This window comes from Thunnus maccoyii, chromosome 14 (assembly GCF_910596095.1).
Source record: "Thunnus maccoyii chromosome 14, fThuMac1.1, whole genome shotgun sequence".
Lineage (NCBI taxonomy): Eukaryota > Metazoa > Chordata > Actinopteri > Scombriformes > Scombridae > Thunnus > Thunnus maccoyii.
In genome coordinates, this window is record NC_056546.1 from 16,237,244 (window position 1) to 16,253,597 (window position 16,354).

General features: G+C 39.0%; 2 protein-coding genes across 7 annotated transcripts in view; one reads left to right on the forward strand and one right to left on the reverse strand.

Annotated features, from left to right (window-relative positions):
• The first annotated feature begins 168 nt into the window (after nt 1-168).
• alox5a (arachidonate 5-lipoxygenase a) lies at nt 169-10,162 on the forward strand. Of its 2 annotated transcripts, XM_042433277.1 has the most exons (15): nt 169-417; nt 538-656; nt 2,328-2,526; nt 2,655-2,736; nt 2,822-2,944; nt 3,576-3,682; nt 3,780-3,952; nt 4,156-4,302; nt 4,390-4,593; nt 4,671-4,757; nt 7,028-7,206; nt 7,420-7,541; nt 7,932-8,032; nt 9,208-9,378; nt 9,570-10,162. In XM_042433277.1, the coding sequence occupies exons 1-15, from the start codon at nt 180-182 to the stop codon at nt 9,747-9,749; spliced, it is 2,232 nt and encodes a 743-aa protein (XP_042289211.1). In that variant the 5' UTR covers nt 169-179; the 3' UTR covers nt 9,750-10,162. The 2 variants fall into 2 exon arrangements, with proteins under 2 accessions (XP_042289211.1, XP_042289212.1); XM_042433278.1 differs by having other exon boundaries at nt 325-656.
• Nucleotides 10,163-10,182: 20 nt separating this feature from the next.
• Nucleotides 10,183-16,354, reverse strand: part of march8 (membrane-associated ring finger (C3HC4) 8) — an 80,189-nt gene continuing 74,017 nt past the window's right edge. For 4 of the 5 annotated variants that reach the window (XM_042433281.1, XM_042433279.1, XM_042433282.1 and 1 more), the window contains exon 7: nt 10,185-13,981. In XM_042433281.1, the coding sequence (XP_042289215.1) occupies nt 13,677-13,981 (305 nt within the window). In that variant the 3' untranslated portion in view covers nt 10,185-13,676. Of the gene's footprint in view, nt 13,982-16,354 lie in introns of all 5 variants that reach the window. The other variant, XM_042433283.1, reaches the window with a different exon arrangement.

The window sequence follows — 16,354 nt, forward strand, 5'->3', positions numbered from 1 at the left end:
TACAAACACACATCAGCATAAACATATCATCAATACTCATAAACCTATAAAATACTATAACAGAGTAAATAAAACACAAGTCTATTATGATTTTATAAAAGAGACTCCTGTTGTTTGCAGACAAAGAAAATTAATTTGACATTCAAAAAAAAGACATTGTTCCCTGTCTTCCCATATTCATGTCAGTACATGTCACTGATAACAAATCCAGGCAGGAGGGTGCCAGGTTATACAGAACTGACCTTGTTCACCATAGCAGAGGGGGAGAAAGCGTATTGGTTTCCTGCACCTCCCTCTTCTGCTTTCAACTCCTGTTTGTGAGAAGTGGAGACATCTGCAAAAGTGCACAGTACAGAGAAAGAGTTTTGAGCAAGAGGGGAAAAACAACGTTTGCTATAATATTGAGGCAAACTTTTTGTGAGTGGTGGTAGAAACTTCTTTTCTGCAGATTTCTTCATCTTGAGAGAAGCTGTCTTTTGGAGTCGTCTTCATCCTGTGTGACTGTGATGCCTTCTTACACTGTGACTATCGCCACAGGGAGCCAGTGGTTTGCAGGAACGGATGACTACATCTACATTACACTGGTGGGCACGGAGCGATGCAGTGAGCGAACGCTGCTGGACAAAGCTCTGTACAATGACTTCGAGAGGGGGGCGGTAAGTGATGTTACATTGCTGCAGAGCTGTGAGGATGAAGATGACAAATTCATCCAGTTTTATCTTCTTATGAACGATCAGCACAAACAAACACTGGGGGGCCTGAGGTTCCAGCATGTTGGTAGAAAAGAGGAAGTTACAACCTGGGCTGAACGATATGGACAATATCAAATATCACAACATTTTTGACCAAATACCTCGATATCAATATTGCAACAATATTGTGGGGATGACTATTGCTTTCACATAATACTTACACAATGAGATTTTTGATAAATAATCATCCGTAATGTGGATATAATGAGTAAGTGGGTAAAGGCAAATAAAAGCTCATTACATCACTTTACTTTAATGCAGCCTTTAAAACCAGGAAAAGACAACACTTCAACTATATCATGATATTATGCTGTCAAAATCTAAGACAATGTCTCATATCACAATATCAATATAATATCAATATATTGCCCAGCCCTGGTTACAACAGAGATGTTAACTCTGAAATTAGTGCTGTTCTTTTACATTTAATTTTGGGGATAAAACACCCTCACTGCTGTGAACAAAAGGAATATTTTTAATTCAAATGAAAAATATTAGTTAAGATGGCAGGTTTGTTATCCTTATATATGATATACACTGTTCAATGTTGTAAAAATGTTTTAAAATGTACAAATTGAAGGTTTCTCCAATGTTATTAAAATGTATTATTTTCTAATTGAACTGGCATCTTCTCCAGACACCAAATGTAAACACAGATACATCTCGACACTTAAGACAATAACATTTATTTTGTTTCAAATGACAAATATTTCCTGAAGATGGGATGTTCATTTACATAGCTCCTTTCTAGATCAGTTGGCGCATATCAATCATCAACCAATCTTTATTGCCCTCAAGGGGGAGATTTGGTTTGCAGCTGGGTGACATCAGTCATAAAAACAGTAACAATAGACAAATACACAATAAAGTAAAACACAAACCAGATAACAGACAATTTATACTTTCCTTCTGGGTAAGAATCTCCTTGCAAGCCAGCCTACCTGGATTATATAACACCTTAAGTCTAAAACATTGCAAGAGTTCAACCAGTGGATGAAAGACCTTTTAGTCGTTACAACTGGTTCCCTAAAACAATGACCTGCAAGCCAGAGTGTACACCTCTTGCTTCACTAGAGAGACAATATAAAATTAATACATTTTTTAATACAAGACCTATTTTGCCACTAAGATTAAAATAGTAAATTTGTGGAGATTTGAGTTCAACCTATTATCCCATGCAAACCTGAAACTTAAGTGGAAAAAAAGGGACAGATCATTGAACGACATAAAATTACAACATGATATAAAATATTAAAGTTACATATAGTATGTTAGCTTCCTACAACTTTCTCAGCATTGCTCATGTTAAAAGTGTTATTTCATCCTCATCAAGAGAGCTCACGACAATTAACATAAAAGCACATATGAAATTCATGTTTTTGCATTTGAAATATAATATTTATCATGTTCATGACATTTAAAAACAGACCAGTTACATTTTAGCTCCTTACCAAAAGCACACATGAAAGTCATGTTTTCGCGTATGTGTCACAAACTAATGATAAACACCTGATTCAGTAGATGACACGGTTTTTCCAGCACCTGCTATTTATTTAGCCGCTGACTAAATTACAGGTGGACTCCTATGACGTGAGAGTCGGGGAGGACCTGGGTGAGATTGTGTTGGTGAAGATTGAGAAGAAGAAGTACTGGATGCAGGATGACTGGTACTGCAGGTACATCACAGTCAAGACCCCCACTGGAGACTATGTGGAGTTCCCCTGCTTCCGCTGGCTGGTGGATGACAAGGAAGTAGTGCTGAGGGATGGACGAGGTAGTCATAAGCTCATTTGTTTGTTTGCCTAACTTCCTGTCTCCTCTTTTTCATCACTCAGAGCCTGAAAACACAAGTGAAAAAACATGATGGGCTCCATCCCTCACTTTGTCTTGTGTCTGTTTCAGGACACCTGCCACAGGATGATAAAACTAGCGTGGTCAAGCAGCACAGACAGGCAGAGCTTGAAATGAGGCGCAAAACCTACAGGCAGGTTTATTTTGCACATGCAGCCTGTTGTTGGGTGTCATAGGAGGCTAAATCTGGTCACTAACAACCCTACTGTCCTTTATAGATGGAGGGAGTGGCAGCCAGGCTTTCCTATGAGCATAGATGCTTGCAGACACAAGGATCTGCCCCGGGACATCCAGTTTGACAGTGAGAAGGGAGTGGACTTCGTACTGAACTACAGTAAAGCGTACGTGCTCCCTCTAACAGCCTGTTTGAAAGCTTTAACAGGTTTACAGTGGCTGTGAGGACAGCTGTCAGTGGGGCATCAACCTCAGAGGTCTTTTTCAATGCAAAGCATCCCTGATGAGATGCTGAGCCGCAGCCTGATAACATGCTTCTATTTTCTGTACTCAGGATTACCTGGAAAACAGAGGCAGCATTGTGTGTTTATCACTGGGGACATTTGCATTGTGCTTCATGCAGGCGTGTGACACATAAACACAACAGCACAAAACAGATACAAGTGACAACTATTCGCTAGATGCGATAGCCCCCATGTAGCTCTGAACAAAGCTAAAAATGACAAACCATTGAAAATGATGTACGATTATATGTGATTTCATTAATCAGCTGGAGAAGTAGCTGAGACGGAAAATGAGTCGTGCAATTTTCTACAGCGAGCTTTAAAGGTGTTGACAGAAAAGCTGCATCTTTGTGGACAGAAATTGTTGAAATAAATGTGCATTTAATGATCTTCTGCTTTTCCAAAATTACTTTTAGTTGCTGTGTTTGCCTGAATAATATATATTTTTACCTTGTTGATGTGAACACAGGGACAAATAAGAACGATGATGATGATAATAATCATGAATTTCCAGAATAGAGAACCTGTTTGTGAACCAGTTCATGCACATGTTCCAGTCCTCCTGGAGTGACTTTGCTGATTTTGAGAAGATCTTTGTGAGAATCAAAAACACAATCTCAGGTCAGCTTCAAACATTATATTATATTATGTTATGTTATATTAAATTACATTAGATAACGTTACATTACATGAAGTTACATGAAGTTATGTTATCCAGAGTATGTGATGCAACACTGGAAGGAGGATTTCATGTTTGGGTACCAGTTCCTGAATGGTTGCAACCCTGTAGTGATCCAAAAATGCAACAAAATCCCTGACAAGTTTCCTGTCACAAATGACATGGTTTCTGTCAGCCTGGAGAGAGAGATGACTCTGGAGGAGGAAATAGAGGTAGATCTCTTCATTTTGCTTTCTTTAAATCTCTTTTATTCATTCATATTTTGACAGTATTTTCAGTCATATCAGATGACAGCAGTTCATGCTTATGCCATCTTAGGACAAGAACATTTGGTTAATATTATACTGAGGTGAATTCTGAATTTAAATTCTCCAAATGACTTGTCATGTACAGTAAATCAGTGCTCTGGCTCCAGGCAGGTAACATCTACATAGTGGACTACGTGGTGTTAGACGGCATCAGTGCTAACTGTACAGACCCGTGCACCCTCCAGTACCTGGCAGCTCCCATCTGTCTTCTCTACAAGAACTCTCAGAACAAGATCCTGCCTATAGCCATACAGGTGAGGTGACGTTTAGCATCAATAGTACTGTTGTATTTCTTTCAGATCCATTTCTCATCTTCCTCCCTCATCCTCTGTCTCTTCCAGCTGGGTCAGACTCCAGGTGAGGACAACCCGATCTTCCTGCCCACTGATGCTCAGTACGACTGGCTGCTGGCGAAGATCTGGGTCCGCTCAGCTGACTTCCAGCACCACCAGACCATCACACACCTGCTCAGGACACATCTGGTCACAGAGATGTTTGCTATCGCCATGTACAGACAGCTCCCTGCCGTCCACCCTGCGTATAAGGTAAAAGAAACTCTGATTGATTTAATTGAACTGCTAGATTGACTGATTAACTCACTGATTGATGCATCTTCCCACAGCTACTTATCCCACACATCCGTTTCACCATCGCTATCAACACCAAGGCCAGAGAGCAGCTCATCTGTGAGTGTGGCATCTTCGACAAGGTGAGTGTGTGGATGTGCAGTAAAGCAGTATAGAGAGAGGAAAAAGGAGGACAAGAAAAATGGAGTTGATTGTTTCTGTTAAAATTTAGTGAGAGAGATAAAAAGATGAAAGAGAAACAGGAAAAAAAGGGAAAAGACATGGAAAATTTTCATGACGAGTCCATCAAAGCAGCAAATCTGCAAATCTGTATTATGATGTAGCTCCAACACAGTAAAGGTCACTTTGGTCACAACATAACAAATTCATAATCAGCTGTGTACTGAACAGTCTTTAGTTTTTTTCTGGATTATAGTTCATAGATTATACTATTTTTGACTTAAAACCAAACAAAAATCCAACAAAAGAACAAACAAAATAATGAGAGAGAGAGCGAAAGACTCAAAAAAGCTTATTTATTATCTCTACTTAAAGACATAAATAAAAAAAATATTCTTCTTTAACAAATAATTTGCATTTGATATGAAAAAAATAATTTATTAAAATTACAACTCTTCTCCCTCATTGAAAAACCCAGAATCTATGAATGCATAAACATTTTTCATTTTAAAAGTTGCACTGGAGGCTTCAAGTTTCCACATCACACTTGTGTAAGTTGCATACTGGACCACTGCTGGCTCCAAAGTTGTTGTGATGTTACAAATCCTGCTCGTAGGTACACACACCTTGAGCTCAGATTTAAGGTAAGCACAGAGAAACTTTCCACTTCTGCAGATGAATTTGAAAACAGCCTCCTGGTGTCAAACTCTGCACATCCATCATTCTGCACCATGAAGCTCAATCTAAGTGAAGGAAGGGAAGAAAAAAACATTTTTGACTGAATTGCTTTGGCTCAATTCTCGGATGACAGTTGAAGTCGTCAAAACAGTATGTGAAATTCTCCACAACATTTTGTCACTTGTGCACAACAGAAAGAGCAGTTCTCTTTCTTTGTTCTTTTGCAATTTAGGCAAATGACTAAGTACAATTATCTACAATCTGAACAGTTATTGGTTGTATATGTCTTTGTGATCAAAATAGATTATGTTTCTTCTCAGTTGACTAGTTTTATTCTCAAAAATATGTGAATTCTTTCATTGTGCAAGTCATCATATGCAGAATAGTCCATCTAATTGTCAAAATCTGCTGAACCCATGTTTCATAAATTGCATTGATATGGAGCAGTTGTAAAATCTGCTAAATTGATAAATTTGTTGTCGAGTGAAATTCAAACTTCAGTTACAAATGGGGAGTTTCTCAAATCTTAGATCAACCAATGGCATGTGCTGTATGTGCAACTCACATTTATAGAGCTTGCAGGCAACAGAGTTAATACAATTTGTGAACATGGAGGAGCCTGCTCAGATGAACATTGCACACGGGCAACAGAAGTGTAAAGTATATGATCAATGACCACAAAATCCAGTTTTTTCGTTGTAATGCATGCTGCTTCTGATGACATAAAAGCAGAAGTGTACAAAGGATGGTTGCAGCATACAAAACGATTCTTCCCCCCATTGCATTGCAAGAGAAAGTATTAGGCTTGAAGTCAATGAGAAGTGTGAAGAGTAACAGGATGGCCTGTGATTTGTGCTGTAACTTTATGTTGTTACTATACTCCTGCATATAGTAGGCCTGTGTTTTGTTTCATTCTCTGTTTTTTTTGTCTGATACTGTGTTGTTACTGTTTCTGTACTGTGTTGTGTGACCATTGCAGGAAATAACATTGTTTTTCTTCACATTACATGCTCACCTCTAAGTGCTTGTTTGCTTACAAAGTGGAATGTGAGGCGTTGTACTGTTGAAATCAGCTTCCAAGGAACTTTAACTTTGATACACAATAGCAGTCAGTTAGCTTCAACTGGTACAGCGGGCATTCAGTGTCTGTGAAAACATGTAGGACAAGACTGTTTGGGAATTCGGAGATGAGCAACCACTTCCAGAGTCCACTGTCATTCTGATAAAACATCTAAACATTTTGACCACCTTGGTCAAAGGAACGTGTCATTTTGGTGACAGGTGACAATAACTTAATTTTGAGACATGAATTAAAGGTTTTGGGTGAGTTATAGCCTTTTGCAGGTTAACTATAGTGTTTTGTTGCATGTATGAGCTGTTTCTGGAAATGCATCTTCAGTTTTGACAACTTGCCAAAGTGCAAAAGTAATTTGGAAAAACTGTAATTGAGATTTGTTTGTATGTGGTTTTGTGTATTCATAAAAATAGGAGAAAACAAGCACATAATTCAGCTGCAGGGAGGAGAAGTAAAGTGTGTCTTATATTTCTCACCAAGGCAAACGCAACAGGTGGAGGTGGTCATGTCCAGCTGGTTCAGAAGGCCGTGAAGACTCTGACCTTCAGGTCTCTGTGCTTCCCTGATATGATCAAATCCCGTGGTGTGGACAACCAGGAGGAGCTGCCAACCTACTTCTACAGAGACGATGGCAACAAGGTGTGGGAGGCTACCAAGAGGTGAGGAACTCTTTTTTTTTCTTTTTTTCCCTTTTTTTATGGACAGGAGTCATGAATAGTCAGAGAAAACAGTCATAACAAAGGGTAGACAGTGAGAGGTGTGGGGACATTTCTACTCCCATGTGTGACAGTGACAGGTTTTCAAAGGGAGAGAAGTTACAGCATTTTTTATTGCCTCTGTACGTGACTGCTGTGCTGTTTTCTTTCTGTCAGCTTTGTGTCAGATGTGGTGCATATTTACTACAATAGCGATGAGACGGTGCAGGGAGATGAAGAAATCCAGGCCTTCATTAAAGATGTGTGCAGCTTTGGTATGCAGGACTTCGATTACTGTGGTGGGTATAATTTCTCTTTAACATTGCAACAACAATCAAAACGGAGCAACTAACCAAAGTTTCTTTTTCCAAGGAGAGAAGCAGCTCACACACCTTCAATATTTCATTACTCTGGGTGAAGACATGTACGATGGGGAACAGACAGCATTACAAATTCAAATCTGTTCTGTCATAGACAGATGGTTTGAGAGGGAAGACAGGAAACCACAGGTGTCTGATGGTGTCATCGACTGAGCCCCAGTGTTTCAATAAGCTTCCTGCATTTCACCATTACCTGTCTGCATTGTGCAAAGAGGTTTCACACAGCAACCCTTGCAAAAGACAAATAAAATGTGGAAGAAAGATTTAAGCTCAGTTTGTCAACTATATCTGTCCACAATCTTTACACAGAGTTCCCCAAGTCCGTGAAATCACGTGAGGAGCTGATAGAGTACCTGACTGTCGTTGTGTTCACTGCTTCAGCCCAACATGCAGCTGTCAACTTTGGACAGGTGAGTAACAGATAATCAGGAACCAACATTTTTATATTTATAAGACTGATTTACAGTACAAATAAATAAAATAAATAAAAAAATAAGACAAATTACATGTTGGCCCTGCAGTTGTGGATGAATTCTTGAAGATTATTTGACACGCATTATGCACAGTTACTGTATGACTGTGTCTGTTCAGTTCAATAAAAGTTTGTACTCACATGCACACAGTGGTGGAGGAAGTATTCATATCCTGGGCTTAAGTAAAAGTACCAGTACAACAATATAAAAATATTCCTTTACAAGTTAACTTCATTTTAAATCCCACTTAAGCAAACATTCAGAAGTATTATCAGCAAGTAAATATCAAAGGTAAAAGTATTTGTTCTGTAGGAAATGATCTCTGAGACTGACGTACTATTGTATATGACATTATTAGATTGTTCATACTGATGAATACGTAGCATTTACTGTTGTAGCTGCTCAAGGTAGAGCGAGTTTGAACTACTTTATGTACAGGTAGGTAGGTAAGTCAGCCCCCATCCACTGGGTCACAATAAGGAAAGAAGACCCAACAAATGTGTATTCATTTTTTGGATTTTTTTAAATGAAATACTGAATAATTTTACCTTTTTAAGCCGTGAAAAGTTTTTTAAAAGAAACCAAGTGAGACGTTTAGTGGGGAAATCTCCTTTGGTGGAACAGCTAAGAACTCATAAATACTTTTTATAGATATATATCATACATTAAGGCCTCCAGTGCACAAACACTGAGAATGGACACAGTGTTTGTGCACTGTAGTTAAACAACATGTGAACAATATTTGCATATTCATAGTTTCTGGATTTTTCCATTAGGGAGGAGGAGTAGATTTTAAACAGGTAATTTAAATTTTGTGGAAAAACCATATCAGATACAAATTATTATTCCAAGCAGAGTCTTTTTATACATGTTAAAACATGTCTGAAAGGGATCTTTAAGTTTAAGATTATTTTTAATCTTTAACAATATATTTTATAAACTTGTGTTTTTTTATGGTATTTATCTAGTACCTAGAGCTGTCAGATGAATGTAGTGGAGTAAAAAGTACATTATAGAAGTAGAAAGTAGCACAAAGGTTTCTCAAAATTAAGTACATTTACTTACTTTCCAAGTCTGCATGCACTAACTTAATCTTTGTGTATATTATGCAGTACGACTGGTGCTCTTGGATTCCCAACGCTCCATCTACAATGCGGAAGCCCCCACCCAACCAGAAGGGCTTGGCAAATGTGAACTTGATTATCGAGAGCCTTCCTGATCGTGGACGCTCCAGCTGGCACCTGGGAGCCGTCTGGGCCCTCAGCCAGTACCAGGAGAATGAGGTACGGAGAGCGTCCAAACACACCGGCAATCATTTGCACGCTTAAACACACCTGTCTACGCAGACTGGGTCACTCAAGGGCCAGACAACTTTCGCACAAACTATTTCTGATTTCCTAGGAAGCTTCCCTTTGCTTTGTGTGCTTTCCTTCTTGCAGTGTGACTCATCTCCTCTCTCTCTCTCTTCCTGCAGTTGTATCTGGGCATGTATCCTGATGAGCACTTCATAGAGAAGCCAGTGAAGGCAGCCATGGAAAAGTTCAGAAAGCAGCTGACAGAGATAACCAGCACCATCAAGAGGAGGAACGAGGGAAAGAAGCTGCCGTACTACAACATGTCCCCTGACAAAATCCCAAACAGTGTTGCTGTTTGAGTAATATGACTTATCATGTCCTTACTTTTCATTTTGCAAAAAGCACATTGAAGTTCTGCTGATTGTCCAAATGTTATAAAACTCTTTTATAATTTTGATACTTGTATCTATGCTGACAAAAACAAAGTCAAATGCCAAACCTCAACTTTGCTTCTAAATTGTTTTTTTGTCATTTATTTGAGTCAAAATGGGATAAATTGTTATTGTATGGAGTTGCCAATTAAAATTTGTTTTCCTCTATAGCTGCTGTGTGTAGCTGAATAAATGTTTAATTGCAGTACGTCTGATAATGTGAACACAAACCTTGTCAAATACGCCATAATGGTGCTCCTGTCACCAACAAATCCTGTCGCCATATTTAATTTCAGACCTCATGATTCACTTAATATGCAATAAAACAGTGACCCAAATCACAAAGCTTTAAAAGTAACTTAATTTTTATTTGGTTGTTCTTTTTAATTCTACATACTTTGTTCAAACATGGGAAATTAAAGTCAAAACACATCAAGATTTCTTTTAAAAACATAAGTACTTTTTACCAAAGTTTTTACAGTTACTATTCCAAAGTAAATTCACAGACAAACTTGTGGAATGATATCATAAGACAGGGGAACAGTCATTTATGTTCAAGTCCAGTCAGTAGTAAACAAATGTAGCTTTATGCAAGTTACACTTTTCCCAGACGTGACAGGTTTAAGCAAACAGGATGGAGACAGAAACAGAAGAATCTAGACTTCAACCTACAATACTGGGACAGTGTTGCTGAGAAAGTACCTTTCCTTCTCAGTCGACGTCCAGCTCAAAAGGGTAATAAAAATTCAGAAATCAGGCCAGGGTGATAGATAAGACGATAAGAAAGAGAGAAAGACAAAGCTGCTCTCAGAGAGGAACATGCTAGTGTGGAAAAAAAAGTGTCCTAATGTGGCCTCAATTTTTTTTTTTTTATCATAACTTCTGTCTCAGACTTCATGAAAGGAGCCAGCTCCTATCAGTAAGTGAAAGAAAGTGAAAAAAACAACGATCTACAATCCGTCTTTAATCATTTTAACAATCTCAGACATATTTGTTAATATTTCATGTTGTTTATATGTAAATAACATGAAATAATCAAGTTTGATGGTGTGGGTCCAGATACTGCATATTTAAAACAAAATTGAACAAGCAATTTAAAAAGCAGAAGGAAGAGCAGATGTTCACATTAAGGATGTGCAACCAAGGTTTTTTTTTGTTTTGTTTTGCTTTGTTTTCTAACAACACTAATATCTAAATGATGCAACAAGTAAGTGCAAAACAAAGAGTGAAAATGATTTTCTGGTATTTATGCCTGGGAAAAAAATTAAGTGTAAATTGCATAAAATTACCAATGAAAGGGATTTTTTTAAATGAACAAATTGTACTCTGTTTTCTTTTAAAAATAAATACAACACAAAATGAAGAAATAATCATTTTATACCCAGAGGACGCCCTGGACATTAAACACCAGTACATAACTATAGAATAGAACAACAACAAAAGGGTAATTGCACTTTTTATCTGTCTAATTGCACAGAGCCTCGTGGGTATTGAAGTTTCAGAGAACCTTCTCGTTACTAGGTCTTAATTTGACTCGACACCCAACAACTCCCTCGGCTCATATTATGTATTAAAATTATATTAGACTCCAGATCTCAAGTCACCAAGGGGCATATACACAAGTACAGTATGCATTGCTGCAAAGAACAAAGCGCTGATTTCAGTTATTGCTGCTGCTGCTGAGCAGTAATCGTCAGGTATGTCGTTGGACCATCGTTGTTCACAGACAGTATACTGGTATCAAAGACAGTTTTTTTCTTTTAAAAATGTGTGTTTTGCTGGAATGGCTGTGAGGCTCAACATGAGCCCGGCATTGCTGTGCTCCCACATAGACAAAAGCACTTACAATGACTGTAAGCCCCAAAACAAGTCGCCCTAAGAAATCAACTGCTGCCCATCTCAGACTGCACCAGCAAGTGGCGCTGCAGCTCCTCAGTGAGTGATGATGCATACATATGGATGTGTTGCACTAATAAATTATGTTTATTGATGAAAGTGCAGTGAAAATGTTACACACTGATATAAAATCATCTTAATGCTGAAATAATGTGCTGACAGTATTCAGTATGTGCTTCACCGTGCTTCTTTTGAGAAACGTGTGTTGGGACAATTTGTCTCATTTTAGCCACGTACGGCCAAGATGTGAGAGAATCATTTTTCAATCAAACAGAAGAAGCAACATGCTGGCTGTCTTGTGATTAAATACTAAAATAGATCCTCCTCCACCATGTGATGAGAGTCTGGCAAGAAACAAGACACTTTTCACTGAAACTGAGGACTTTTGTGCCATTGAAATGCTCATTAATACTCCTATATGTCACATCCAAACATCAGATGTCTGTCTAGCACCCTAAACTCTCTGCTGAAGTGCACTGACATAACTGAAGAGATGTACTGTGATGTTTATTTTAAGCAGTCAAATTTAAAAAGCCAGTTACAGCCTGTTTGTTTGGGTTTTTTTTAATGCAGAATAACAGCGATGGGAAGACAGACTGAGAGCAGACAGCGGTGGATTTCTCAAGGCATATCCCATGACTAAGCAAACAAATCAACATATTAAAAACTGCACATGGAATATCACACTGTAAATACTGTGTCATCCGCATGATACAAAAACATGAGCGACGCCGTTTATGCCCAAAGGCTCTTGTTATGATCTCAAGACATGGAAATTATCTCGCAATTTCCTGTGACCAGTAAAAAAATGTTGCTTTTTTTGTTTTGTTTTTTTTTATTTTATTTATTTATTTTTTATCATTTTTTTTTTTAAAAAGTTTACATTCTCAAAGCCTTCAGAAAGTTCATTTTGGGGTAGAGAAGTCTTGTGGCTGGATTTTCCATCATCTGCATTAGAGCTATGAGCCAAAACACAATTTAGTGATCACGTGTCATATTCAAAACTCACTTTTTCTGTTTCAACTGAAACACTCCAATGTTTTCTTTCAGCAGTATTCCACTTTTTCCCCCAATTCCTTTTTTGTCATCCATGGGAGGGTGTATATATTTATATATATATACACGTATATGTGCGTATGAGGAAATGCAATGTCAAAAAAAACCCCAGGAAACAAACATTTCCGAGTTTGTTTGAGTGTGCTCTCCCCCATGTACAACATGTAAGACTTAATTCATATTAAAGAGGAAAAGAAGAGAAGATAGAGGAAGGGGAAGAATTTGTGGGAACTAAAAAAACAAAAGTGCTTCGATGCATGTCCAGATCAAGGCCTGGTCAGGACCCAGGCCTGTGTAGAGCTGACGGATCTGTCGGGTGGCGCAGACTCTCAGACCACAGCGACAAAGAGGGCAGTAGCTGGAACGTTCCAGAGATCTGATGCGCGGCGCTACATACTGATCCATGGCAGGTTAGCCCAAGACTCACAGGAGGTAAAAACAAACAAATCTAACACAACCCACAACAAACAAACCACGCATCAGAGATGTGTAGACCTCGGGAGCCGTTTGTGAGTCTATTTGTCTCAGTCTTGCTCTCCCGGCGGTGTACACACATGAGTTTGTGTGTGTGTGTGTGTGTGTGTGTAGAGTGGTGTAATCCAGGCCTCTTCAGACATTTACAGAAGTCAGTAAAAAGAGTCTGGTCCTGGGAAAGGAAAGAGGCGGGAGTGTGGATCAGGGAGGGGTGGAGGAAGGAATACGGTTTGACAGGAATGTGAATAGAAGGAAGTCTTGGTCTATCTGGGATCTTGGTGGGTCAAGTCTGGGATCAGAGGGTGGGGAGCATCTGGTTGTTCCTCACCAAACATTTCCATGACTGCTACTCCTCACTGTGGGTCTGTTTGTATGTGTAGTATAGTAGAGTAGGACAACCTATGGCATGGACTGAGTGACAGTTGGTGGTCAGACATGGAGCACCTCCATACTGTAGTCCTCTGTCTCTGTGTACTGGGAGGAGTTTGTGTCCGACTGGGTGGGAGCCAGAGTCTCCTTGTTCTCCAGACTCGGCTCCATGAGCGGCGGCTTCTCCAGCGCCAGCTTTTTACACGTTTCTGGCCGGTTCTGGACGTATATGACCCGGTTGTAAGCCTTCAGTCTCCTCCATAGATGGATGTAGACTTTGCACTGGACGTACATGAACACCAGTCCACCCGTGAAGCCGATGGCCACCACCACCAGCTTGGTCCAGAAAGGCCATTCCAGGATCCCTGAGGAACAGGCAGAGAAGAACAGACAAAAAAAAGAAAACATGCACACATGTCAAACACAGCAGTCCTGACAATTACTGCAAAATAAAATGTCTGCTCTGTCTAGTACACGTACTTAAGCTAAAATTCGGGAGGTCAAAATGCACAAGCGCAAAAACACAGGAAGGAGGCTCAAGAAACTGTTGCAGATTCAATCGTTTTTTTTTAAATAATCATTATCAACCTTAATCTAATTTAACGAGGAAGGTGTGCGGTTAGGGAAACTATCATACAATGCAATATACAAATGGACAGGATATCATTACATTGTATGCAATGTGCTGTATATTCCTCTAAGAAGCAAGCTAATGTGAGAATGTATGTTTTTGCAAGTTATAACACATTTATTTCAAAATCATGTGTTTATATTTCCACTGGGGATTTTCTGACATACTGCAGTGTCCCTGAGATTTGTTTGAGATAGTTCATCTATCACAGTGAACATTGTGTCTGCGTTTATTTTTGTCAAAGTTACTGTTAACGCAGTGCGGACTTTTCAAATCAATCTGCACTTGCAACTGAAAATAAGAGACAGACAATAAGAGACCAGACATGTTGTTTACTGTGTAATTATCTAACTCAAGCAGGTTTAAAGTCCGCAAATTGATTTTAATACTGAAGTGATGTGAATAGAAACGAATGAATTTATGGAAGTCTAAACCCCTACAGCAACCTTTATAAAACTGTTAGCAGTAATGTGCAGCCAATTTGTAGTAAATGTGCTAAACTGTGCAAAAACATTTGTATGGCCCTTGAGGCAGTTCTAGCAGTTCTACAAATTGCAAAATCCCTGACACACAAGACTCAAAGTAAGAGGTAAAAATTAGCAATTTTAGAAAGTGTTAACCTTGTAACAAACTGCATCCTCATCCAAAACAAAACTAAGAGGCATAAAAGGGAACTTTCAAAAAAAAAATCTCTCTGAAAAATCTTTGAAAATACACTTCTGACCTGCAACCCATCAGTCTTTTCATGTTGGCTACTATATTTCAGAAAGGTCCACATTTGAGTGTTACCAAATTGTACCCTGGATGAAATAAGAAGGTATGAAATAGAAAAATGCCTCACATGATGGGAGGTATACAAATTCAAACAAGGCAAACATCACACAATCAGTAAGATATGAACTAAGTTTATGCAAGATCAGGTGCTTTCCAGCTAATTTTATGAGAAGAAATGAATGTGTTGTTTGTTGTGTGCGAATCTGTCAGCGAGGTTTATTTTAATCAAATCCCACTGTCGCAAAGTGTAACACAGAGATGAATCACAGCATGTTCCTCGCCTCTCTGTCTGTCTGCGTTCATTAGGTCGGAACATTCAGTGAGGTGATGTGAATATAACCGGCCTTTAAGGGTGAAGAAGTATTATTTTTATCCTGAAATCAAGGCAGAAAAGGGAAGGAAAGGGGCAGAAAGTGCAGTTGGGAAAGAACTGGATACAGCTGACAGAAAGGCTGATGGGGAAAATACAGCTTGAAAGTCAAAAGTTCAAAGGTGAAAAGTTTACCTGGGATTCTTCCGGCTGCATGGGTAAAGAGAGTGTAAGTATCATGTATTACCAAAGACACAAAAACAGATTGATAGAGAAGGAAAAACTCAGAGTGAAAGTGAAGTCAGATATCACAGTTGCACACTTCAGATTGAAATTCAGCATGCAATCATAAACATTTAATCTGATTCAAAAAGAAAAATAGACAATAAAGAACATTTCAGTGTGTATTAGAACTAATTCTGCTATAATCTTTGCAAGCAAACTGAGAAAAAACAATCGTGGTGGTGTTGACTTGGCAGAGGACAAGCAGGGCTGTTGAGGGAGTATTTGGCGTTGCTGTGGTGATTGAACCTGACAGCCTTCAGGGACTCAAACAAGTCTGAATCATCAGGTTGGGCTAAACAGGCACAGCCGGCTCTTCCATCTGCACACTGTCTCGGAAGCGCCAAATATGCCAGAGAGGAATGACTGGCAGCAGACATAGTGCCAGTAAATGCTGCTACAGCTCATCATTAAAGCAGCCATTTTAAGCCCTGCTAGCAAGTGTCAGTCTTTTTGTTACCCAGTGGCTCTAGGGGACGCTGAAGGGGCTTTTAAGCTGCTAGTGCTGTTTTCTTCTCATTCTAGGGTTTTCTAAAAGATCATCATGCCCTACTGACTACTTGCTGGATTATTGTGTGAAGCTTCTATGGCGTTTGGTCTGTAGCATGCTCCAGTTTGGAACATACACTTAAAGGACGGATTCACAATTTTTCAAGTCTGTCTTAAAACAATAATCAGATGCCCAAATGAACACTTAAGTAGGTTTTTCTTGTCATAATTAATCCTCCTGTTCATACTGGC